General features: G+C 37.3%; 2 protein-coding genes across 2 annotated transcripts in view; one reads left to right on the forward strand and one right to left on the reverse strand.

The window, feature by feature from the left end:
• Positions 1 to 425: 425 nt before the first annotated feature.
• Positions 426 to 27,873, forward strand: part of LOC114246754 (uncharacterized) — a 44,745-nt gene continuing 17,297 nt past the window's right edge. Inside the window, exon 1 of the mRNA XM_089733999.1 lies at positions 426 to 1,739. Within this exon, the coding sequence (XP_089590125.1) occupies positions 555 to 1,739 (1,185 nt within the window). The 5' untranslated portion in view covers positions 426 to 554. The remainder of the gene's footprint in view (positions 1,740 to 27,873) is intronic.
• On the reverse strand, positions 22,547 to 27,213 carry LOC149501293 (uncharacterized). Its single transcript, XM_089734003.1, has 2 exons — positions 25,578 to 27,213; positions 22,547 to 24,682 (listed from the first exon to the last, which is right to left on the reverse strand). Exons 1-2 carry the CDS (start codon positions 25,794 to 25,796, stop codon positions 24,596 to 24,598), a joined length of 306 nt encoding a protein of 101 aa, XP_089590129.1. The 5' UTR covers positions 25,797 to 27,213; the 3' UTR covers positions 22,547 to 24,595.

The following is a 27,873-nucleotide window of genomic DNA, read 5'->3' on the forward strand; positions in this document are numbered from 1 at the left end:
AAATATGCCTACTGATATAACACGGTCACTTATCGACAGTAAATATTAGAACAAAAATTATGGAATGCCGAGCCGAGGTCGACTTGTATGGGTATTAGCACATCGGCGTTCAACGTTCAAACAATTGGACATGCATAGAAGCACTTGGTATATTATCTCCCGACGACAGATCGACCTTCAGATTTCACTCGAGTAAGACAACAGTGGGACATTCCGTCACGTCGGTCGGGTGGTGACGCGTTGGCTGAGAGAAAAGTGACCGATTTCGCGATGATTCGTTTGACACAATGCCGGTTCATCGGCACTACCCATCTACAGAGTATAACGAGCCCCACGAGCCGTGCCCCGTGGACCCTACACAGGTGCGTAGCGCAGGCGCAGGTATTGCCCCCCCCTTCCCCGCCCCGCACGCTATCGGCCATCTTGAATTCCGCTCACTCGGCTCAGACCCGCGCTCGTCTCGCGGCCGCCGCACGTACCTGTCCAGCGAACCGTCGCTAAACTAATAGTGTTGAATGTGATTCGGTGTCATGGTGTGATAGTGTGGTGCCGAAATGGAATCGACGCCGATATGTCGGTGCCGCGTGCTCTACCTCGGCTCCGCGGTGCCGCAACAGAGCAAGGACGGCCTACAGGGCATCCAGGAACCTTTGCGCGAACTGTATCCGGAAAAGGGTGCGACCAGTGGTGGCATAGATTCGTGGCTATCGGTCTGGTCGAACGGTATCTTGTTAGAGAACGTGGACGAAAGTGGATCGCGGGTGGCCAGGTTTTTCCCGATTTCGAGTTTGCATTATTGCGCTGCGGTGCGCCGTGTGATTGTCGAAGGTGGGCCGCGATTTTTACCTCTCGATTCGCCCTTCGCTCAGGCACCAGCGCCGCGACGCCCGCCCTTATTCGCGGCGGTCTTGCGTCGGACCCAGGGCATCAAAGTTCTAGAGTGTCATGCTTTTATCTGCCGACGAGAAGCCGCTGCAAACGCACTAGTCCGATGCTGTTTCCACGCTTACGCCGATAGTTCTTATGCGAAAAGATTGGAGGCAGAGCGTTCGCCTTCTCAGCTACCTCCGGATCCCGAAGAGGAATTGGAGGTGTACGACGGAGATGAAAATCATAAAGTGTGGGTCGGTGAGACCGAACGTGACGACGTCAGCGACGACATTCCGCACGCGACGCGGGCACCGAGACCTCGACAGATCACGCGGCCAGCGTCGGTGCCGCCGCCCCCGCCTCCACCCGAGGAGCCCAAAAAGAAATCTACAACAAAAAAGAATAAGAAAAAATCATCGGCCTCCGCTGACGAACTTTACGCAGGTCCACCGCCTATGATGAACGGTAGGTCCCTGGGGCGAGCTCCTCCATCATGGGCGGCTGCACATCCGATGGTGCTAGTGGCTCACCCAGCAGCGACACTGCCACACGCTCGTCCGGCGACGCTGGGTCACAGAGGTCGTTTACCAGCTGCATTAGCCGCAGGGCCCTATCCTCCAAGCATGCCTCCCGGGAGAGGTCGTATACAATACGCTACCGTTGATCCTCGCAGATCGAAACCGCCTCCGCCTCCTGCTCTGAAAGCCGCTCAGAGCATGACCGGCTTGGAGGCTGTCGAGGACGCCGGAGGTATTTACAGGAAGAAAGGTCACCTGAATGAACGCGCTTTTTCGTATAGTATTCGGCAAGAGCACAGAAGTCGTTCGCATGGATCACTCGCCAACTTGAAATTCGCAGCTCCACCTGAGGTGAGATTTTACTTTAAAACAGGTACATGTTATGTGGACGTACAGGAAATCAACCATAAAAATTATAATAGTCGAGAGTTTCACGTGCGAACCGCTAAACCATCGTTCATTTAATATAGTCTTAAAGCTAATTATTATTAAAATAATCACTGAATTTAACTTGAACCAGCTAAACATAATGATGTTATTCATAAAATGTAGTCGTATTTTAAGGTAGGTTCTCAATGATTTAAACAAACAGTTCTGCCTAAAGCTAGGCTATTAACACTGTCAAGGTAGCATAATCAGTTAGGTACATTGCGACACGGCCTGCCGTGTCCATTTGCGGCTAAGGCTTTCTCCACATAATTAAATATTGGCTTCCTTACGATAAAGGAGCGAGGCGACTGGCTTGCAAGTTTTACGTGATGAAGCAACAACAATTATCCGTCGTTCAATGTGGAATTTTATTTAAACGTCTTACTGAGCGCATAAATTAATGGACGCTATATCGAATATGAGTTAAAACATTTAATTTGATCAGGTTTTTGTATAATGGTGTTTGTATATAAATGTAAATAATGTAAAATGGGATTTCCACTCTCATTTTTTTTTTAAATCAACGTACTGTTATTTATATTTACTGCATAGTAAGTAAGTATATCCGTATCTGTGGTAAGAAATCGAATAGTTTGAAATTTAAATAAACACATTTTTTCTTTCGTCGAAGTACTACATAGGTATAGAGCATTAGTACCGTGGATGGTGGTTAGGCTTGGTTTGCGGTTACATCGATTAAGGAACTCGTCACATAAACCAGTTAGAAACTGATGCAACTGCGTACAGTAAAGTTTTTGCAAAAGTTTTTTTTTTTCATTACGTAAATCGATGATTCGTTCATTCACGTTCGCGTCCCATTTGAGTTTTAAATATGTCAATCACAGTGTGAATGTCGCCACACATTCTGAGTAATGATGGTCGGAGTTTCGTATTGTCTTGTAAGTGGCTGTTTCGCCCTTCGAAGCCGAACGCAAAACTGCTTCGCAGCAGAAATTGGCAGGAAGGTGGTATCTACCAGTGCGGGTTCATAATACGTCCAGTAATAGCTCAAATAAAATACATACTGGTGGTAGGACCTCATGTGAGTCCGCACGGGTAGGTACCACCAACCCGCCTAATTCTGCCGTGAAGCAGTAATGCGTTTCGGCTTGAAGGGTGGGGCAGCCGTTGTAACTATACTGAGACCTTAGAACTTATATCTCAAGGTGGCTAGCGCATTTGCGTTGTAAATGTCTATGGGCTCCTGTAACCACTTAACACCAGGTGGGCTGTGAGCTCGTCCCCCAACTAAGCAATAAAAAAATAAAAAAAAACATATACGAGTATATCTAAATCTTAAAAGGTAAGCTATGTGCGAAAGAATAATAAAATGTAAAGTTCTAATGATAATGATAATATATTTATATTTAACGCAAATTAGGAATATGCCACTGGTTGAATACTTTCGTTTAGCATCTAAACTATTAGATAGATAGATTTGTCAACTTATTGTCCGGACTGTGACATTTTTTCTGTGATTTTTATTTTCGAAAATAACGATCCATTATCAGTTTTTATGAAGAAACTCCTTCAATAATAATTGAAATACCTCGACTGCATACCTGACCTGATTGACGCTATCAGTATTTAACATCATTTATATCACCAATGCTATAATAGAATAATATAAATATATTTAAGTATGTAGACGGAAACATGTTTCTAAATAAATTTTATTATTTATGTTCGTCAGCCAATGCTAGGACACTACTAATAAGGCTGCCACTTCCTTCAAACCTCGTCTGAAAAAAGACATGTCAAAGCGTTCTGGAAACGCGGTGGAAGTTCCATTATCAAAGACAAATTGGAACGAGAAATTTGACTAGTAACAGCACATACCTACTCGGAATTTATACGTACACAAACAATACATAAGCATACACAAAACATAAGCGTACACATATTATTATTAGGTCAATTGAATCTTATTGAAAATTATGTATGTTTATTTATATGTATTTTTCATTTTATATTAGCTATATTACGCATTTATTTGTGTCATAATGTTGGTGTTTTTTTTTTAAACCTTAGTATAATAGTCATCCTTTATATAATACACTTTTCCCTTCTTAAACGTCGTATTTCTCTCTGCTAATGGTTTGCTGGAAGGAAACTCATGAATGAATTAAGCTCGCCTTTGTACATAGTATTTAGACATTCATTTAAATCTGTTTTATTGTATTTTCTTTTTTGTCTACAATAAGTATAAATAAATAAAATGGCTTTTCAAAGAGAAAACACATTAATATGACCCAATTAAAATTAATCCGTGACAGGTAAAATTATATCTTCAAACATATGCGACTATTAACATGTATGTCAGTTAATTTCGAATTACGATTACGACTGTCATACAACATTTCAAATATCTATTGTAATATAGTTTACTCGTACAAAAGCGAGGAAATATACTTTATATAATTCAAACAAAATTAAACAACGGAGAGATGCTTTTAAATGTACGAGTAACAAGCCCAAGATACCCGTTGCAGCGTCTGCGGTAATCGTTTTGCGTAACTCGTTAGAAGAGATAGTTATCTCTCTTAAATTCCATACAGTAAATTCTTGTGATATTTTATTCATAACGTCTTTTATGAATAACTAACTCTTAGGCGCAAACATTACATATTGAGGGCAACTGGTAATTCAAAACTATAAAAATACCCATAAAACGTATAAAAAAAAGTATTACATAATTAAAACTAGATTTATCGTTTAATCTCGCGTTATTTTATTATAATTGTATTATGTCCGTCTGAGCGTCCGTGGGCACGAAAACTGCAGTTTAGATACGTTAGAAATTATACAATGAAAACAAGAGACAAAACTGTAAAAGTTATTTTAATTATGTCCATTACTAGCGATAACCGTACAAAATATTGCAAACGAAATATCGGCATGTCCAAAAGAACACTGCTAGTAGCCTATTTACTGACAATATTAATGCCATCGGTGACAGTTTGAGAACCTAACTAATCTGACGGTACAGAAAACAATCGTTGCAGTTTTTAGTCAGTTCTGTCAAATTTCTCTTGTCCTACCGTTAATAATATATTGTAAATAATTGTTTAAATTGTGCAATTGTGAAGCATTAGGCTTACGCTGATCGTAAATTGAAGGTTATATTGCGTCTTGAATGCAAACGGATGTGTTGTAACGCATTCTTTTAGCGAAACAACGTGTAAAGTTTCTACAAGGCTTAATCGGAATAAGTGTGGCAGGATTCAGTGTGAAAAAAATGTGTTTTTAGGCACCACAAGCACCGGTCACCGTCCTCGTTGAGCCTGTCGCTTGCGACGAAGGGCTCAACGAGCGAATTAACCCATAGACACAGCCCACTGAGTTTCTCGCCGGATCTTCTCAGTGGGTCGCGTTTCCGATCCGGTGGTAGATTCTGCGAAGTACTGCTCTTGCTAGGGACAGTGTTAGCAACACTAACCGGGCTAACAGTAATACCTCCCAAAACATCTCAACGTTTTTACGCATACAGTATAAAGCGATGTGCTCAGCGGGAGTTTTTTTAACTTCTCGATCGCGTAAAAGTTAACTCACATTTGTACGGAGGAGCGCCCCTAATGGCAAACGAAGAGAAGCTTAGCTAAGCTAAGGCCACTGGTCATTATCCAGAACTCACTTTGTTATATCTGTAGGCTCTATTATTATAATCTAATAAGATATGGCGTTTATGCCTCTTCGTCTTGTTGTTTCTGTTTCATGTAATTAAATTAATTCTCGACTTTTATTTTTTATATGTATCTGGAAATATTGTTTACAGAAAAATAGACGGTAGTTAGATCATAATACTCAAATGATGACCGATAACTTTAGTCTGTCCGTGACCACGATAACTGTAATTATTCGAAACGTCGTAAATAATATAATGACAGCAAGAATGCAAGATCATACCGTAAAAACTGTTTAAATTGTCTATGACTCGAGAAAACCAAAGTAAATACTGCTTAGTTTTAAAAGAATTGCACATATTTCTATGTAACAACGGAACTTTGAGACGGAGAATTAACTTCAACATTCAATACAAACAATTTCACTGATATGATTTTGATGCGGTCTGGAATTCGGGACGCATATAGCTCATTATAATATATTACATTAATGTATAGTATTATAATAATTCTGTCACTAATTTCTGCCGTGAAGCAGTAATGCGTTTCGGTTTGAAGGGTAGGGCAGCCGTTGTAACTATACTTGAGACCTTAGAACTTATATCTCAATGTGTGTGGCGTATTTACGTTGTAGATGTCTATGGGCTCCAGTAACCACTTAACACCAGGTGGGCTGTGAGCTCGTCCACACAACTAAGAAAAAAAAAACTAATTAGTGTTTCTGTCACTAAAAAGTCACTCAATTTTGTTTAATGTGTTTACATATATTTTTATAACTTACATCAATAACGCGTAGTACTCACTGAACACGGAAACGTGTATTCGAGTTTTTTGTATTGAAAGTAAATTTAATTAAAAAATTATAAGGAACATTTCTTCCTTATATTCTGTCAGAGCTGTTTCAAACGTTAATCAAATAACACGACAAATTATTGTTAATTAAATTGTATCGTTTTACGATCGCTGCAGAATTAAGAAAGCGTAATGTCTTACCTACACACGAATTTCCGTGTTACACTATTAAATATTAAATAAAATGTTGACAACGTACAGAAACAGTACGGTGTGCAGAGTTATTACGTTATACGCATTAACTATACATGAGCTCATCTCGGTTACGTAAGATGAGCAAAAAAAGTATATTTTTTAGTTGATAATTAAATCGTGACAAAAAAAAAACTCTTGCGTCTAGGTCGTCGAGGACAATCACAATGCCAAACGCGTTGATGTCTTTTGTATTAAAATATATTTTGGCTACATGACGCGTTTTGTAAATAAATTGATCTGTCGTATTAGCATTCATAGGTTTATGTCTATAAAATTTGGAATTATATTGTGTAGTTTATATGGAAACTGGATAAAAAAAACATTACAGAGTGTACTTTTGTAAAAATGCTTAGCTTTGATACACGAGAAGTAAAATATACAACGTCATATTTTTTTTTATTTTTTTTTTGTTTATTGCTGTGGTGATTGGACGAGCTCACAGCCCACCTGGTGTTAAGTGGTTACTGGAGCCCATAGACATCCACAACGTAAATGCGCCACCCACCTTGAGATATAAGTTCTGAGGTCTCAAGTAAGTTACAACGGCTGCCCCACCCTTCAAACCGAAACGCATTACTGCTTCACGGCAGAAATAGGCAGAGTGGTGGTACCCACCCGCGCGGACTCACAAGAGGTCCTACCACCGGTAAGTAACATTACATTTAAGGTTAAGCCTAAATGACTATTAAAATAAAATGTGAATTATTATTGTGATTTGTTAGTCCTAGTATAGTATATTGTAATATGCGTAATAGTAAATTTTAATATGTTATTAGATACACAATTTGCGGTAAGCAAGTTGCGGCCAGCCTGTATCCCTGGCATTGCTGACGTCCACGAGAGACCAGTTCCAGTATTTTTAGTTACATACATACCGACACCTGCAAGCTAAAACATCGTAACTCACCATATGAGTTATAATAATCTCAGTGAACGATAAGCGATCTTTTATTACTTTACATAAAGAAACACACTTTAATCTATGTGTGTATATGAAATAACCGTTTCCTGTATCTAATATGAATGAAAGTAATCTTGTTCAGTAAAAAAAAAAACAAGAGAAATTATCATCAATCAATTGTCAATTTCGAAATTGAAAACGGGTGTGTGTCGTTTCTTGAAAATCGAGAACTTAAATTTATCAACTGGTTTTCTTACAATGTAAAGTTAATGTCGAGCTTCAAAGTTTGACGTATAAAAGTTATGTTAGTTTAAACCATTTAAGTTTCTGAAATAAACTGATTTACCAACTATTTAAGCCCAACGAGTATTTGATATTACACAACTTGTATTTTACTAAGTAAGCTAAAAGTAGAACACCAATGCATTCATACAAAATTTATCGATAAAAATATTACTGATTAATATTGAAATATTATAAAAAAAACCCAATTACTCATTTTTTTATAGAAAAAGCCTGCAAATTTGCCACTAAATATTTGATGTAGACGTTATCAAACAAGAGACAATCGGTATTGTCAAATATTTCTACGATTTAAAATAATTTAAAAACGCAAGTCGAAATAACATACATACATAATAAAACCGCGCGTAAATGTGATAAATGATATTTCTAAAAATCATGCTTTATTTATGGTCGAATTTAGACTACAAATCGAATTGGTAAAATGTAATAATAGCGATAATTTTCACGCCGTCTAGTTACAACATTATTTAGCAAAAAGGTTAAAAACCTATAAATTCTTTTTTTGAAATCGCTGCATAGTAACTAATGTATAATCTGTGATAATAGTAAAAAGTCTCTTTTTGGCGGGAACGCAAGGAGTGAAGATATGATTTGTTTTATTTTGTCTATTTAGTGTTTCTTTGGGCTTAAATGTGTAATAATGGTGGTTTATTAATTGTTTAATATCTGTGAAAGTGCACAAATGTGGGAAAATGAAACAAAGCCGCTGGACGTATCTTCTCGGGATCCTCCAAAAAGTCCACTGAAAAAGTATCAGTAAATGACCACCATTTTACTGAGATTATATTTCATTCCATATCATCTCAGCTCATTTAATTTCATCCCAGTTGAGTAATGTCTCAAATTAATCATCTTCATTTCATTTCACTCCATAATATCATTTTTTTTAAATATGAATATAAATTAAAATAAGACATGACTTAAAGGTCTCAGTTACCAGGTCATAAAATACCTTAAAAAATAAAACCGCCAAAAAGTAGGTGAAAAATATTCCTTTGTAAAACAGCTGTGTAAAATTAATTCATAAATAATTATTGTCGCATTTTCGAATTGAGCTACACAATTGCGAACTACATTGTGCATCTCGTCACTTTTGTCGTCTTCGACAATTGTCAAGTGGTAAGAAGGGCACAGAAACTGAAGGTCACATTCTATGAAGAGAATCTGCTGAGTAAGTTACTACACTGTGTTTTTCTATCCCACATTTCAAAATTATTACTTTTAATGAATAAATACCGCGTAAATCGGTCGACGTCGCCCTAAGCACGTCTTAACGGATCCTCCCGATCCATTAATGGTGCTTTTAGGTACCACAAGCACAGGTCACCGTCCTCGTCGAACTCGTCGCCTGCGACGAAGGGCTCGACGAGTGAATAAACCCATAGACACAACCCACTGAGTTTCTCGCCGGATCTTCTCAGTGGGTCGCGTGTCCGATGCGGTGGTAGATTCTGCGAAGCACTGCTCTTTCTAGGGCCAGTGTTGGCAACACTTCCCGTTTGAGCCCCGTGAGCTCACCTACATATTAGGGTGAAGCTGAAATAGCCTCTTAAGGTTATCAGGATAGGTAGGGAAAAAAAGGCCCGTAAAATTCACTCATAACCGAACACCGTGGTCACGGAGTCACGCAAGCAAATAACTATATAAGTCGACATCTTGAAATTAAATGTCACAGTTAGAGTGAGCTCCTTAATCATCCCACGGTTTTTATACCACAGTTACACTGCACCAGTTTACTTGAACGCCATTATTTAACACTCGTGAGAGTTTACTATTGTTCCGACAGCAAAATTGCGGAATGCAACCCGCAATTAAATTTGAACTTTACGCCGATGGTATTAGATTCGATGTGTGTGGTTTGAGTTAGTTGGCGAGGCGCGATCCCACGCGATGCGGTCGTTTGCCGCCGGTCAATGCTTCAATGTAATTCAAGATGGAGGCTTATATCTTCAATTATGAAATTATTTTAAAGAAATATATAAATAGAGCGGCCGATAAAAGGTCAAGAGGACTTATCCGCGGTTGATATACGCCCCTTTGATATGTTATTGGAATTGCAAGAAGGCTACTCACTCATTATAATTTGCGTAGTTACTTGTGAGTCCGCACGGGTAGGTACCACCATCCTTCCTATTTCTGCCGTGAAGCAGCAGCCGTTATAACTATATTGAAACCTTAGAGCTCGCATCTCAAGGTGGGTGGCGCATTTATGTTGTAGATGTCTATGGGCTCCAGTAACCACTTAATACTAGGTGGGCTGTGAGCTCGTACACCCATCTAAGCAATAAATAAATAAATGTATATTGATGTGTCCAAATAGAGATATAAATATAATCAAGATCTACATTATGTTGACAGCTTTGTTTAGTTCATTGTTCCATATCACGACAATACTAAAGTTTGTTGAATATTTAAGCAGTATTGTGTTCTCAGCGAAGTACGCTATTATTAATTATGATATTATATAGGGTGGTAGGACATCTTGTGACTGGTGGTAGGACCTCTTGTGAACTGGTGGTAGGACCTCTTGTGAGTCCGCGCGGGTGGATACCACCACCCTGCCTATTTCTGCCGTGAAGCAGTAATGCATCATGCAGCATTTACGTTGTAGATGTCTATAGGCTCCAGTAACCACTTAACACCAGGTGGGCTGTGAGCTCGTCCACCCATCTAAGCAATAAAAAAAAGGGTGCTTTTTTTTCTTTTAAAATTTAAAACCTGCTTTTTTAGTTCATAGGAACATCCAATGCACACAGCTTTTTACTTCTAGATCCTCTTGTAGTTTTTATACATGAATTCTTTTGTACTGTATAGTTTTTAACATTATACTATTTAGATCCAGATATAAATTAACATTTGCGATTTAATATCTAGATTTGTCGTTTAGTCAAAATGTTTTCGTATTAGGGACATGTAATTTAATAGCTTTACAAGTGAACATTCGATAAGTGTAATTCCTTTGTGTTTATTGCGTGTCACTATACGTGCTTTTAAATCATTGAATGGGTCAAGGGCATAAGTATTCTGTGCTCGGTGCTTGTTCAGATACGCTAACGAAACGTGACCGATGAGACGTTATTTGTATTTGTAATTTCTCGACGTTTTATCCATTAACGCACCTCACCTACTACACGTTCTAATGTTTAGTTTTCTCTCTTTCATGTTAAATTCGCCTAAGACAATGATGAAATCACCTTAAGTTTTTAAAAACCACCGTTTACTAAGCTTAGATTTGTGTGGTCATATGGATAATTGGGGAATTCATGGTGGGGTAGGCACTATTGCACCAAAAAAAAATCTAATGATATAAGATACGCAAATGGAAAATCCGATGTCACAGAAAATACTGACGTGAACTTGAACTGTTAAAAAGTGAGACCTTACAACTCATGTCTCAAGTTGGATGGCGGCAGTTACGTTGTAGATTTCTATGGGCTCCGGTAACCACTTAACACCAGGTGGACCGTGAGCTCGTTCATTCATATAAGCAATAAAAAAAAAACGTTCTAAGACCAATTCAATTGATGTTGTAAAATTAGGAGGTTAGTGAAATATGACCATGACACAGCAGACGCTGTCGTCAATGGTGAAATTTGTGTTAAACAAATATGTATGCCTTCTCTTTTCGTTAGCATACACGTAATGTTTAAACAGATTATTTTTACCGATATTTGGGTCACATTCTGTAATGTACTAGTATTAGTACTAGGATTATATTTTATGTGAATATCTATGCGTATTGTCCTAAATTGATATAAAAATTACGTTTATAACGGGACCGTAAAGAATAATATTTATAATTATTTTGTATCCACGAAAAACCCAAGATTTTATCGTTGAGATTTTTTGGGCTATGAATATACTGCGTATTTTTGAGCGTGTGCTATGTGTGATCCAGTATGTGGAAGAAGCTCTTGTGTGGTTGCTGCTAAGCCTGTCCGAGCTTCAATTGTATTGCAAAACGGCTGTCCCATCCTTCAAACTGCAACGCATGACTGATTTGCAGCAGAAACAGCAGGACAGTAGTACGTACCCGTGCAAACGTACAAAATACTCTACCGTCAATTATTGCACAAATTCATATGTTTTGTGGGTTTGATTTTGATAAGATTATATTTACTCCTTCGGCGTGGAATTCCTTCGTGAACACGTGTTAAGTTCGTATTTCCTTGGAATTGGTAACTGTATGCGGGATATAAATGTCGGCATATTTGTCACGCTTGTTACAAGTACACTAGGTGTCTTAGCCTTTAGGCTACGACATCTGTAGATGTACCGTATATAATTGATTCTCATTTATATTTGGAAGCCACGTTTTTCAATCGAACTAAAATGGTTTTCTCTTCAATTATTCATTTTATTTACATTGTGAACCGATTCTGAGCGATATATGTTAGTAATTTTCGGTCTCAGAATCATCAATGAAATAAAATAGTTTGAAATCAATAAGAAATTCTAACCCAAATAGATACAGTCAAAACGAGTTACCAAAAACGTATTGTTTGTAATCAGAGAAGTAGGCCTTAGATGACGTGCAAGTAAGCCCCGTATTCATATCCGGTTAGGGTTCAATTGGATAGTTCAGACCCAATGCTTAAACTAATAAACTGCCAATTTTCCCAGCCAAAGATTGCGCTGGTTGTCATGATAAGGATTCCATGACATTAATCTTGAGAAATAAACTTAGATTTTTTTAATTTTTTTTATTGCTTAGATGGGTGGACGAGCTCACAGCCCATTTGGTGTTAAGTGGTTACTGGAGCCCATAGACATCCACAACGTAAATGCGCCACCCACCTTGAGATATAAGTTCTAAGATCTCAAGTATAGTTACAACGGCTGTCCCACCCTTCAAACCGAAGCGCATTACTGCTTCACGGCAGAAATAGGCAGGATGGTGATACCCACCTGCGCGGACTCACAAGAGGTCCTACCACCAGTTAGATCACTCAAAAACAATATTTGGAAAATACAGCTTTTTGCGATTAGACACAATATTTGCGAATTCGAACCCGTAATGCCAAAAGCGTCGTTCAACTTACAAAAGTGCGTGCACTTTTAAACCGAAGGTTTCTTGAACGATTGCCGTATCCAACGTGATAATTACGTTACGTTCCGTTCGAATAACTATATAAGTGAAATAGGTCATTGTTCATTCTCAGCATTAAATCGGTTTACAATGTGCATTCAACGGCCGTCACGCGATGTTACGAATCATTTTGGAATATGTATTAAATTAACAGGTGTATTTATATTTTTCGTTTTTTTTAAATAAAATAAACGTTTTCAAAAAAGGGTGCGTACTTATGTACGCGCGTAAGAAGTTATACTTTATTTTTATTAAATTTATTTCTTTTTTTTAATTTAAATTTTAATAAATTTGAAAAAAAATCGATTAAACAACATCCTCAAACACGCATATGGGACATCCCTTTTCTTGACATCGTATAAATTCGGTAATTCTCGGTACGGTTCGGAAAGTTCACCTGCGGCTATATTCAGACTCGCTAAGTTACGTCGGTCGTATTGTAATGAGCGATTTAGTGGGCAACTTCATTCTGTTAATTTTGTGTCACGGTGCGCGCGCATCGTAAAATTTCACTCTCATCAATTTTTCATAACGCGCCTAAAGAAGTATAACTTCAATAACTTCAAAAAGCAAAAAGAAGTGTTTTTCAACGTTTCACTGTTTCTGCTTTTAGATTATCAACAAGCTGTTGTTTATACATTCTCGTTACGCGCCAGTTGTTGAATTGTCATTTCTATATAAATAACTTGCAACGCTCTTACTATGCAATTTAATAAGCAAACAATGTGATCTGTTTCTAGTGTATATTGTAAATTATGACGTCACAAAAAACCAGTTGTGTTTATTTCTAGTTTTCTTTTCGTTTAGACCATTCTTGGATAGTGTTGTGATATTAATGTTTGTAACTAATTGATTTATTCTAAGTTTTTATTGTATTTTGTTGACATTGGTTTCAAATTATTCGTAGTTCCTTAGAGTGAAAAATTTGCAGTGTATTGAATAATTAATACCAAAATATTAAAATAATATAATAAGAATAACAGAGAATTTATTTATTTTATGGAGAGCGATAGCATTACTCATTTATATGTGTGAAATTTGACTAATATAGAGGTAATTGTTATTGTGTAAAGTTTTTCTTTTCGATTTATTCGAATTCACGCACTTTCATTACAAAAAGTGTTTTTCATTACAAATTAATAAGATTGAGCTCGAGAATTAGTTCTAGTAATTAAATTGGATGAATAAAGCTACATAGAGAGTAACAGTTTAAAATAGTAAGTAAGCAATAGGAGGGATTGAAGTTTTTGTTTCTTTTAAATTACTTAAAAAATATGTAGCTTGATAATAATTAAATAGATACTAATAGTTAATTATAATATAATTCAAACTATTTTACGGTTTCGACATCACGAATACTTTTATAGATTTCGTGATCGCGACCGACTAAAGTATTATTGAGTGAAAGATAATTTAAAAAAAAACGAATACCCTGCGCAACTATTAATGAATCGTATTTTGTATTCAGAAATTGTCTGAACACAGTATCGGGCTTACATCATGTTGCAGCTGTTTAAGGTTTAATAAGTCTTGTTAATTTAGTATTTTTAGAAGTGTAATTAAGTTAATAACGGATTATTCAATCAATTATTTCACATAAATTCCACATGGCAAATTCATAAAAATGTATTGTAAAATATACGTTTCTTTTTGTAGGGATTACTAGCCTGACTCACGCCTGGTATGCATATGATCTACAGATTTAAAAAAAACAGATATCCCAAGAAACGATATTCTTGGAAAGCGAGCGGACACAATTTTATTATGACCATCAAAATAATCCGAGGAACATTATGGTCATAAACCGTATTTTATTATGGTTTATCATTTATTGTTAATTTTGGATGTCATTTAATTACAGTTATAAATGGACATTTGATTAGGCCTTACGTACTACAAAACAATAGTGCGTATCGTATACTTTTCGTAATTTAATAGGCTATAACGGAACGCGTAGTAACTGGACATTAAAACAGCGGCTTCACTGACCTGTGATCCATATATGAATAGTCAAAGTCAAAACAGTTAAGTACCATTACCCCGATTTTTCAACCGATCTTCAATTTTTTTTTATTTCTTGTCTGTATCTGTTGACTACGTTTTGCGTCACCGTGTGTTAACCGATTTTGTTTTTTTAGTAGCCATTTACGAACCTTTCGTGTTAGCAATTTTTTTTTTCAAAATGTTTTTGTCAGAAAAAAGGGAAACTGTGAGTGCATTAAGGCTGCGATTCTGGCGTGCTGCGGGATGACTGCTGTTAATGGTAATCTTGAACCGCAGTAGTGCGATAGCTGCCGTAGTCAATGCTGATGATGCGCTAATGCTGTAAGCGTGCAGACTCTAATGTCCCATCGCAGCTCGCCATTATAATATGGGAGTAGAGATTTTTCAATGTGTGGTTGGAATTGCTTGATAGACTGTTTGTTCTATTATGGTTATTTTAAGCTTGTGTATATACAACATCGTGAAAATTTCATCAGCACGATTTTGATTGATGGTGGTTGATGGATGCAGTTTAATTGCGGTAACATCATGAATCGTTACACGAATCTTTCTTTCTCTTGTTGTTTGACGATTAACTACACCAAACCCCGTTCGAAGGTTACTATGCATGTGTTTATGTGATTTTAGGTCTTGGATACAAAGTCCATTAAAATTTCGCAACAATAATGATTTAGTATACCTTTTCATTACCTTCGTAGTTTTACAATTAAAGTACCGACGCTTCAAACCATCTCAACGAATTTCTAAAAATTCCTATTGTTCAAGTATTTGAACAATAAAATAGCCAATCGACTGCTACAAATAAACTTTTTTAATAAATCAATATTTCGATTTCAGAAGACAATTGAACAAATATGTTAGAACAACACAAATGAGAGGAAATTTCAACATAACAATTAACACATCTCGCTATGTTTAAGTTTACAATTTATGAAGCGAAACGTACAAATTGATTCGCTATCACTTTCACACGACTAACGGCAATGTTAAATGTTCAGTCATAGTTAATTGAAAACAAAACGCGTTTGATATTTTTAATTGGCATAGCTCGTTTATATTTGCAGCGCTGGAGTTTTTGGCCAAGCCATAAAATGTTACTTTAAAAACTAAAGTTGATTTTGGAACGCTTTTAAAATGCAATATCACTGTAAGGCGTCACACAAGCTCTATTTCTGCCGCGAAGCAATGTTTACCTGTTTAAATCACAGGACAATTTTTAGAGTAAAGCAATTGAGATTTAGATCTTGTATTGCATGGGTTCTGGTAACCGCTTCATCAGAAAGACCGTGAGCTGTACCTATCTTAGCTACCAAAAAAGAAATAGCTAAGAAAGTAAAAATAACCAATCGTTCAAAATTATAGTTACATTAAGTAGTTGTGTAGTTAAGATCTGGGTATTTAGATATATTGAATCTGGGGGATCCGACAAGACATGTTTCGGGCGACGGCGTCTATGAGTTGCCCTGTGCCGGTCGGATAAGTAATAAGCGGCGGCCATGATAAGAGGGTTTTCGCGTCGCGCCGCTTTGTCGCAGTAGCATTCTGATGCTTCCTTAAGATACTTACGTATCGGTACTAGATTTAGGTAGTCGTGAAGACTTATATTTCTCACATACCACGGTGCTCCGACGGCTATCGGCTATAGTATGAAGTTATTTAAGGAATACAAGAAGATAGCATTGAAAGCTGTCCTTGCACTTCAAATATTAAATGAATATTTTAAATAAAGTTGGAATTTAAATTGCAAATTTATGTTTTTTAAACAAGATTATATGTCTGTTCGGTTTTTATATTTTATTTTATTGACATTCTCTAAACTATTATACATATTAAATTATGTATTTATGTATTTACAAAACAAACACCGATATATCACAAATGTGTTGTTCGTTTGGCACGGCTTTAATAGGGAAAAACTGGAATTCAATATTTCTGCTTAATGACATTAATTAGGCGAAGAGCATTGGGGTAGTCGTTTTACTCGGTATGAATGTATAGATCACCTTTTACATTAGCTATCCAGATGTACCCAGCGTTTATATTATATGTTTAATATGTTTATATAATAAATAATATTACATTTTATGTTATGCTAATATGTTTAGATAATCCAGAAAAATGGCAAAACAGTTGCTTGTGTCACTCTCTTATGCATGAATAACCAGTCCAAATTTTACCCCAGCAACTTTGGCTATGCGTAAGTATGTATGTATGTTGTTATTATGTGCGCGATGGTAGATGAAAAATAAAAGTTGTCAGAAGTAGTCGTAGTCTAAAGTATAAGACGTCCGATGTTCGAATCCCAGGCGGGTACCAATTTTTCTAATGAAATACGTAATCAACAAACGTTCACGATTGACTTCCACGGTGAAGGAATGATATCGTGTAATAAAAATCAAACCCGCAAAATTATAATTACTGGTGGTAGGACCCCTTGTGAGTCCGGGTAGGTACCACCACCCTGCCTATTTCTGCCGTGAAGCAGAACTTATATCTCAAGGTGGGTGGCGCATTTACGTCGTAGATGTCTATGGGCTCCAGTAACCACTTAACACCAGGTGGGCTGTGAGCTCGTCCACCCAGCTAAGCAATAAAAAATATATAGATTAGGATCTGTATTGTTGCATCCACTTTTATTGAGTGCCTTCGCCGCAATATGAGTGAGTATTTACGCTAAATTTGCTATCAGATAGATAGTTTTGAAGATGCCGTTATTAAATTGCTTTTTTTTGTAGGCAGACGAGCACACGGCCCACCTGATGGTGAGTGGTTACCGTCGCCCATGGACTTCAGCAATGCCAGGGGCAGAGCCAAGCCGTTGTCTACCGTTAAAATTGTAATGCAAAGATCTCATAAAGCATGTAAGATTTGTTGTTTGCGAGGAATTACACAACGAATACGGTACGTACACTGCTTGTATTTCACATAATTATAGAAATATGAGGTTAAATACTTTGCAGAAAAATACTGAGGTGATTTAAGTGCGTTGGTTTTAATATTGAAATAAACTTGTTGTGTTGAACGTACTTTATTTGCAAAAGCCTAATTTGTAAGCCGTTACAAATTATGTAAGCAGGCTACAATTTTTTTTGTTTCGAAATATGTAAATTGAATAAATTCCGATTAATTACATACATATTCAATTGTAAAGGATGTATGGAAATTAAGTGAAGATTTCCTGCTGCATTACTATACGTCGAATTTTCCGTAGTATTCGTCCAAATATTGCCATATCCGTTTATTTAATTAAACTAGAGGTCCCGCAGTAGTCGAAATTCGACTATAATTAATTGGAATTGTAAGTTTGTACACTATTATGATTGTATTTTATACTTCTATAATCACAAATTTCGCCAAGACTACACTATAAAAAAATATTAATAAAGACAAACAATATTTAATCTATTCTCAATTTGACCACATACGTCAAGAATAACAGTTTGACAATAAATAGTGTGCATGCGTGTGTGCGTCCAACACATGGAATGTAGTGTGTGTAATGTTTTCTTTATTGATTTAATGTATCTTTTATGCATTATTTAAAAAAATATTAGCATTGTGCACTTCTTCTCTATATTCTCTATAAGTGTGGAAAATTTCATACTCCTCCGTCCGTGCAATTTGCGTAAAAAGGGATACAAAGTTATTGCTTCACGTATTAATATATAGATAACGGTTCACTATAATTTTTACTATTTACAAAAGCTTAAAGATGTTTTCGTTTGGATAATGGTTGGTTTGCTAATTAGGTCCAAAGCTCATTGTTTGATTTTAAACTAAAGAAGAGAATCACCTTCATTTATTTCAGTAATAAATTTATTAACATAATTAGTTTCGTATGGTTAATGACGTTTTCGCCAATTAAATTACGACAACTGTTATGTTATTTCTAGTTTTTGTTAATTTGAATATTAATGCTGATTTTATATAACTAATTAGTACGATAATAAAGCAGTGCTATTCTTTTGTTTTCACATAATTGAATTCACATTCAGAGTTTATTATTGTATTTTCTTAGTTTTTGTTGTTGTTGTGATGAGCATCTATATTCAGAAAAACACCATTTGCCTACCGAGTTTCTCGCCGGATCTTCTCAGTGGGTCGTGATTCCGATCTGGTGGTAGATTTTGCGAAGCTTGGGCTCAGGGGCTCAACCTGAGAGAATGGCTAATACTGGTCCTAGCAAGAGTAGTGCTTCGCTGAATCTATCACCGGATCGGAATCGCGACGCACTAAAAATATCCGGCGAGAAACTCCGGGGATATTGTTCTACACTATAAGCCGGAGGGCATTTAATATCTAACCGCTACTACACCACTCTATAACTTTAAGCTTAGAGATTCTTATCCAAGATTTTTTAGCGATTTAGTTTTGAAAATGTCTTTGTATGTGTCTTAGAAAAATTTAGTGTTTTGTACTTCGTGGATTTGCCCGTGGAAACATAAAATTGATTTCTTTTTTCTTATTAGAACCAAAAAGTTATTTAGTGAGCCAATGCACTGGGTGTGTTGATAAGGAAGCGAATACAAAAGTTTATGTCCAAAATCAGTAGTTTTTCGGCCATAATGAACCGGACGAACCACTTAAGTGTAAAAATTACAATTCGAAGTTACTTCATCTATTTTGAGCAACGAATATTTCGTAACTCGGTAATCACTATTTAGTATTTACCATTTAAAATGAGGTACGTAACGAGTCTAATGTTATGACAAAGATTTCAGAATTTTAAATGCGGTATAGCACAGAATAAATATACCGCCTAATTACTTCGTGTAGATATTACAGTATAATTTATTTCAACTAATTTTTTCGTCACATATTGTATTAACGTACAAATTTTATCACCCCAAGATCATAAAAGTCAGGATATCTATATCTATACTAATATTATAAAGAGGAAAGATTTGTTTGTTTGTTTGTTTCGAATAGGCTCCGAAACTACTGGACCGATTTGAAAAATTCTTTTTCCATTAGAAGCCGACATTGTCCCTGATGAACATAGGCTACTTTTTTTTAATTTTTATTTTATTTTATTTTTTTGGTTTCATGTGTGTTTTAATGTTCCCGAAGCGAAGCGAGGGCGGGTCGCTAGTATTGTTATAAATATGAAAAGCTTTCTCATTATTGTACGTGTTCTATGTTAAAATTAATTTAAGATTCGAAAACACGTGAAAACCAATGTATGAATCGAAAACTTTCGATGCGAGGAAAAACTTGTTTGGGAAATCCCAGATAACACTCAAGATGGTACAAGATAGAAAATCTGCTTATCTGTATAATGATGGGCACCGGTTTGGGTGTGTCTTTGGTATAGGTGATTTCTATAAGCAACGATGACCCCAGGCGTAACGTAAGGAATGCAATAAAAATAACAATAAACGTATTATCAACGGCAAGACTACGATAATTTATTAAGACGGCGATGGTTGTCCTTCTACGCTAATTAAAAAAGCAGCTAAAAGCCTCACGCGAAGTATGAAAGGTCAGTGATTTCTTTTGCAACTCCTTATCAAGACCCCATTTTGCGTGTTTTGTAAATTTAGTCCTAAATTAAACGACCGTAAAGCTGATATTTGCGTAAGTATATTTAGGTTTCGAGGTATGTATTCGGAACGCGGCGGGCTCGTTCGAAACCCGCATTCCAATTGATCGTACCGCATTTACATGCGTATATACCTGAACTGACTTTGTGTACAACAATAATTATCATAGAAATGCATTCAACAAATAGCAATAAAATTGTTAGACACATTGAATAAAATAAAGCAATAATTTTGCCCAAGTATTAGATGAATTCTTCGAGAGTTAATTCGAAGCATTTGCTATAATGTTTTTCATCATGTGACCGTGATATCCTAGGCTTCCAGAAACCGAGTGTTAATTAATAGATTGAAGACAATGCTTATTTAATTTCTGCTAGCAAAGATTCTTTCTTATTCTTTTGAACATTTCACTGATAACAAATTTATTTCAAGTCTTATTTTATGTTGTGTTTTGCAGTCTTTGAAATCTACATTTTTTTTGTATCAAAAAATATCGACTTATTCAGATTCAGTTTTCAACTAGAAGGCAGAATAATCAATGAAAATATTTTTCAACCACTATTTATGATATCTGATTCGAGCCCATAATATTTATACGAGAACCATAACTATATTAAATGACTGGTTAGATATACTTTCTAATACATTGCGTAAAACGCGTATCTAAAGAATTTGATTTAAAAACTACAAGCTTACTTGTATTTTTTCTATGTTAATGCTATTTAACAACCGGTTGTGTTAGTTCACACTAGAGTTAAAAGTTTGCTGCCTTTAGACATTTATAAAGAGTATCAGAAATGTTTAATTTTCTTCAATGAAATTTTGCATTTTTATTCGTTCATGAAATTTCATTCTATGCGGTGATAATAATGAAATCATTAAAAAGTATGTTACTAAATAACCTCAAAAATCAATTCGAGATTGATTGAGTAATAATTGTTATATTTGTAATTTGCATAAAGCTAAATAGATTTTAAACTATACAAAATACGATACAACGATAAATTAGGGAAAACTCATCAGTGAATATACTAGATTAGGCCATTTTCTATTTGTGTATTTTACTAATGGCAATAAATAGCGCTTGTGCGAAATACGTATAGAACCGTGGGAAAGATATATAATACACCTTCGAATGTTTTATTACAATATTTTTTCTTTTATTTAAATAAGAGTTGTTTTTAGTAACAGTAGTAATTATTAAGTAAATTTGAAATTTACTTAATATAAAAAGTATAATTTGCTTCGGCCATTGTAAGTCTGTGTCGGCATTTAATCAAATGATCCGTGGGGAGTTTGCTTGTGCCCCTCAGGAGTTTGCTGCTGCCAAATTGTAAAATTTGAGGGATGGTAATCATATAGACCATGATCTAGTTTACCGATCCAATGCAATAAAGACTGAAAAGGGCTTATAAATATATAATCTTAACTTATAAATATATATATATAGGGATTATAAATATATAATCAACAAGCACTTTATATATAAGCAAATATATATACATATATCGTTTCAAAGATAGAGACAGCGGCGGATAGGCAATAACGTAGTTAAATATATATATGTGCATCAAATTGTACATCATTTGTAGTACATTAGCACCTTTAGCTCTAACACTAGGAGTAGGGACCCCGGTAATCGTACTCGTCGAACTCGGCAAAGAGTTCGACGTGCAACCTAACCTAAGCATCAGCCCGTTGAGTTTCTCGCCGGATCTTCTCAGCGAGTCGCGATCTGGTAGTACATTCATTCACGAAGCAACTACTCTTGAGTTTCTAGGTCTCCTTTGGAGGTGCTCGGGTAGCTGTTAGCAAATCCCACCCCTCCTGGCAGTGCCCTTGCTGGCCCACCTGCCTGGTAAAACTGGAAAGGCCTCCGGGTCACCAGTAATCTCTCAAACATAAAAAAGTAAATAATACATATGTATTTAAATCGGGTTCACGAAGCTTTCGTCGGTTCTGTAATTTTACAGAAATACCTTTTGATTAATACCCTCTCTGATCTTTCACTATCGACATCAAAGAGGCAAGTGTAGAATTATGTATAATTAATGAAACCGGTATCGGATGCCTCATCTCAGACACTTGAATTCCGTCGAAGCCCACAAGTGTGTTCTGAACGCTGATATACATATATTATGATAAAATATTCAAATATTCTAGATACTATCTGAGTTTTAAAGATGGTTTTAGGATTCCACAATCAAATGAGAAACGGATCGTTAACTAACAGTTGATAAAATATACCGCACATTGTATACAGAGCTATAATGTCACTTATGCGATTCTTATTAAAACTATACTGAGTTTGAGAAAATCCATTTTTTAATAGTTATTAGTGAGATGTTTGCTTTTACTGATTCTCTTCCTCCTGAAGCTCTTCCCACAACTTATGCAATAAAAATAAAAGTATAAATTCTTTAGTCGAGAAGAACTATATAATCTTATACCTTTAAACGAGCAATTATTGTATATATATGTAAGCTTGAGGGTAGATATTATCTTGTTGAACACCAAGTAAAACGAAGTCACCTTTGGTTTCTGATTTAATCAACAATATGTTAACTTGACAATTCACTTTAACACTTGTCCAACTTTAACCAGTACGTACAACAGTCACTGAATCACACAACGTAACAACGATATAGTAAGTGCACCGGGCAAACGCAGTCGAACGAATGTTCATTTCAAGGCACGTTCCGCCTTTTTATACTAGCCGGCGCAGCGGGCTTATGAGTCACTCTGTTGCAGCTGTTGTTTACGAGTGGAACGATACGGCCGGCGCACCTGGCTTGTGTGAGTCACTCCTATTGCACGTGCTATATAACATAAATATCGTTAACGCCGTCACGGCCATACTGACGTGCGCTCGTCCTCGTGCGCGCATTCTTATGGTATGTCTGTGAACAACAAACGTTCGTTCATCCTGACATTATCGGATGCAACTTAAAACGTGGTCTATGATATTAACAATCTAGTACGGTTCGGTTCGCATAATTCTTCAGAAAATCCTATACTGGCTATAAATAACCTTCAGACTGCTTACATACCTGGGCCAGTTCATTTAAAACTCTTCAGGTATGTAAGTATGTCCCTTTTAACTTAGACCGGAATTGTTATCCCTTCAGTTTTTCGAACTGGACCGGATAATGCTAGACCGAATCGCAATCCCTGTAGCTAATTGTTGTGGCTAATCTGGATGAAAATCCCTATAGCCAAGCCATTGGACCGGACAGACCCTTCAATGACTTCACACTTTTTTTTTTTCTTTTTTTCTCTTTTTTTTTTGCTAGTCCGGATTAACATCTCTCTAGCCACATACAATTCTCTTCTTTTTTTTTTTTTTTTAATCTGCGTGTACGGTAGCGTTTGTTAAAACATTTCTTAAACCAGAACATTTATACGGAATTTCTTCAGAAATAGTGCGAGACCGACCATCGTTTTCTATATTTCCAACACCTGCACCTGAGGTGCCTGAGCTTACAGACATTGTATCACTACCCACAGACTATGTTTGCTGTATCGCTATTTGCGGACAAAAATTTCGCTTCTATTGTCAGTGATAGAGTCGTCATCATTAAGATCAGTTTCATGAACAAGATTAATTAACCCATCTGTGTACGCCGTCACGTCATCGTCACTATAATTTTCAGAAATTTCTAGTAGGCCTGACGGGCCTCGAGGTATTTCACGTAAGTTTTCATGGGGAAATTTGTACACTCTATTAGAACTATTTACATGTCTCAATTCATACCTATCGTTTTCCAAAACTGCAGTAATGTTGAAGGGACCTTTACATTTTCGGTCAACTTATGAAAACAAAATCCCCAGCGGAAAAAAGTTTGACTTTAGCTTTGCCTCGACTAAACCAAGGGATTATCACTCTTGTTGAAACTTTAGATATTTCAAGTGACCTACCCTGAACGGTAAACATCTATTCTATTGGAGTAAACCCTGTTACTTGACAACGTGTACTATTAAGGGCGAGTTGAATATCCCCTAACTGCTCTTGCCATGATTGGTCCGAGTTACTTTCAGATCAAAGAGTGACTTGTTCATGAAACCTCTTATCATTGAATAAATTACTATGGCTTTGTTTTATAAGACTACATTCTGACCCTCAATGGAACATAAAGGGGAAGCCAAAACCACTTATCTGTAACACACTGAAGCTCTGGAACACACGTTGACGTCTCTGGTTGCACCTGCCACAGCACCTGGAGCAGTGTCGTTTTTCTTCTTGTAGCGCATGGAACACCCAGAAGCTACATGACTCGCATCACCGCACACGTAACAGCTGATTTGCAGGCGAGAGCCGGGCGCCCACGGATGAGGAGGTTGTTCAGGTTTTGCTGGAATATCGAAAAAAGTTTGAGAGCAGTATCTGTCGCAACACCCTTCGGCACGATGCCCAGGTTTTCCGCAGAAATGGCAGCTTCCACGGAAAAAAACTTCGAGAGCGTTTTGGTTCTTTATCAGGATCTTCGTTTTTTCTTTTGAGGGTAAAGCCACGTAATGTGTGAAATAGACGATTTTTTGTGGTAATAACGACAGAGTTCAATTCCCGACGGATTCTTTCATCACACTGCGACAGTATTGATATAACAAATCCGGTGGCTATTTGTTCTGGCACATTAGCGTCGGGAATCTTCTTTATAAGTTGCCATAGCTGGATACCGGCTTCAGCTGGTCCCTTTTTGCTTTCCATTTCAAATTTAATAACCAGGTCGAAGTGGTCTTGCATCATTAGATAATTTTGTCAGCATCTCTTTAATAGTAGGCCAGGATATCTTACCAGGCTGTATTTTTGCGAGGCAAGTAGCAGCTCGAGCCTTAAGCGAATGTGTGAGAGTCAAAGTTAAATCGACACCATCCAATACTTCAACTACTTTAAGCGGCCCTTTAAACTTCGTATCTAATTTCGTTTGATTATGCTCTTCGTATTAATGTGTGGACGAGCTCACAGCCCACCTTGTGTTAAGTGGTTACCATAGACATCCACAGCGTAAACGCACCACACACCTTGAGATAGAAGTTCTAAGGTCTCAGTATAGTTACAACCGCTGCCCCACCCTTCAAACCGAAATACACCACTGCTTCACGGCAGAAATAGGCAGGGTGATGGTACCCGTGCGGTCGATGGGACTATACGGAGCACCCGTCTGGTGCCATGTCCTTACCCACGAGAACGTCGCCGCGCTGTGACGCCGGCAGCGCGCGATCGCAGTCAGAGTTATTCAATGATACCTCACAGTCTCCTACGAGGCGGCGCGCCCTAGCGCAAGTGCAGCCGGAGCGCGGGGGCTCCAATATCGGCAGTCCGTGCTGGAGGCGTGGTCTCGTAGTTTGGCGGACCCGTCGGCCGGTCTCCGTACCGTCGAGGCGATTTGCCCGGTTCTCGCGGACTGGGTGGGCCGCGACCGCGGAAGTCTCACCTCCGGCTACCTGTGCAGACTCACAAGACATTTTACCACCATGCAAACTTCTTACCGCAACAAATCTTACCAGCCACCACGCAAACTACAATTTTACGGGTTCCACCTCTCTTACACGATGTTACTCCCACACTGAGGAAGCCAACCGCGAACACTTGTCAAGCACGCACAAGCACGCACTTCACCGGAAAAACTTGCATCCGCCAGCGGAACCCGAACACCGCCGCATCGCCAGACACGAACGCACCAGACGTCTTATCTTACAGGTCACGACGACTTCAGATGTGTCAATTTTTCTTCCCCACGGAAACTTGCTTGCTTTCTTGTTTGCTTGCTTGCTTGCTGGAGCCCGAAGTCATCGAACATGTAGTGTTATTGGTATTGAATCGAGTAGATTCTAAAATTTCAGCGACAATTCACAGTCTCATGTCCTGGTTTACTGTACTAGTGCCATGTAACTCTAGCAGTAGTCATTGGCTTAAAAACGATTCGTGTCGGAACTACCCACTCGTCATGACAGATCCATTATTGCGATCGAAGTTTCACTTGAGATTTGCACTTGCCTTAATTTCTTGCAATAGCTTGTTACGTGTTGTATTTCCGTTAGTAAATGCCATGTGATGAAGTCGACAGTCAAACTGGGCAACATGAGCCAGAACGTAAGATGTGACGATTTCTTCGTGGCTCAGATCTTCCATCGAGGTAACAGAGACGTTATTACACGACTTACGTATGCTGCATTCACGCTCTTGTGGCGTACCACTACTAGTATTCTGATCTGCATCATGTTTTTTTTTGCTGTACTTCGAACATGTTCAAACACGTCACGCCAGTGAGAGTAGAGTCCTGATCTCACTTCTGATGTAAGCTTGAGGGTAGATATTATCTTGTTGAACACCAAGTAAAACGAAGTCACCTTTGGTTTCTGATTTAATCAACAATATGTTAACTTGACAATTCACTTTAACACTTGTCCAACTTTAACCAGTACGTACAACAGTCACTGAATCACACAACGTAACAACGATATAGTAAGTGCACCGGGCAAACGCAGTCGAACGAATGTTCATTTCAAGGCACGTTCCGCCTTTTTATACTAGCCGGCGCAGCGGGCTTATGAGTCACTCTGTTGCAGCTGTTGTTTACGAGTGGAACGATACGGCCGGCGCACCTGGCTTGTGTGAGTCACTCCTATTGCACGTGCTATATAACATAAATATCGTTAACGCCGTCATATATATAATCTGAATCTCGGAAACGGCTCCAACGATTTTCATAAAATTTAGTATACAGGGGATTTCGGGGGCGATAAATCGATCTAGCTACGATTTATTTTCAGAAAATGTTGTTTTATTCGTGTTTTCAATAATCAACTTTATCGATAATCAACTTTATGACTCTTCCCGACATCTATTGGCGAATAATAATACTATTTTTACTGCTTTAAAGACACAATAGGATGGCGTTATAAAAAAAAAAGCCTAGCAAACCTCGGTCATCATCTAATTGTATTAATGTGTTGAATTTTCAAATGCTTCACCTGAAAAATTACATAATTTGCATAAGTGACGTTAGAGCACTGTATGTGCGAATTACGTTAATATAATAACTATAATTTAATTTGTAGATTAGATTGGCTTCAAATGGTAGATTGAAGGTGGTATTCCGTGAACTTCAGTAGCTGATCGAAGAGTTAAAATTAAAATCTATTTAAGTTTGTGCATCGGAGCGTGCTTCTTATAGTGCAAGAAATCTTGGTTTTGGACGAACCGATGAACCGACGACCGCCAACCGATTTCGATGATTATTGTCTTTAGTGTATATTATTATAATTTGTTTTGGAATATCTTTTTTTTTTCTATTTGAAGTCGGTTTTTGTTAAAGCATATCTATTTACAATTATTATTTTTTCCTACCTATTGAGCCTTGAGAGGCTATATCAGCTTCTCCTTGACGTGTAGGTGAGCTCACGGGGCTCAAACCGGGTGTTTTGCTAACACTGGCTCTAGCAAGAGCAGTACAAATTTGCAGAATCTATCCCCGGATCGGAAACGCGACCCACTGAGTAGATCCGGCGAGAAACTCAATGGACTGTGTTTATGGGTTAA

Source organism: Bombyx mandarina, chromosome 16, assembly GCF_030267445.1.
Source record: "Bombyx mandarina strain Sakado chromosome 16, ASM3026744v2".
Classification (NCBI taxonomy): domain Eukaryota; kingdom Metazoa; phylum Arthropoda; class Insecta; order Lepidoptera; family Bombycidae; genus Bombyx; species Bombyx mandarina.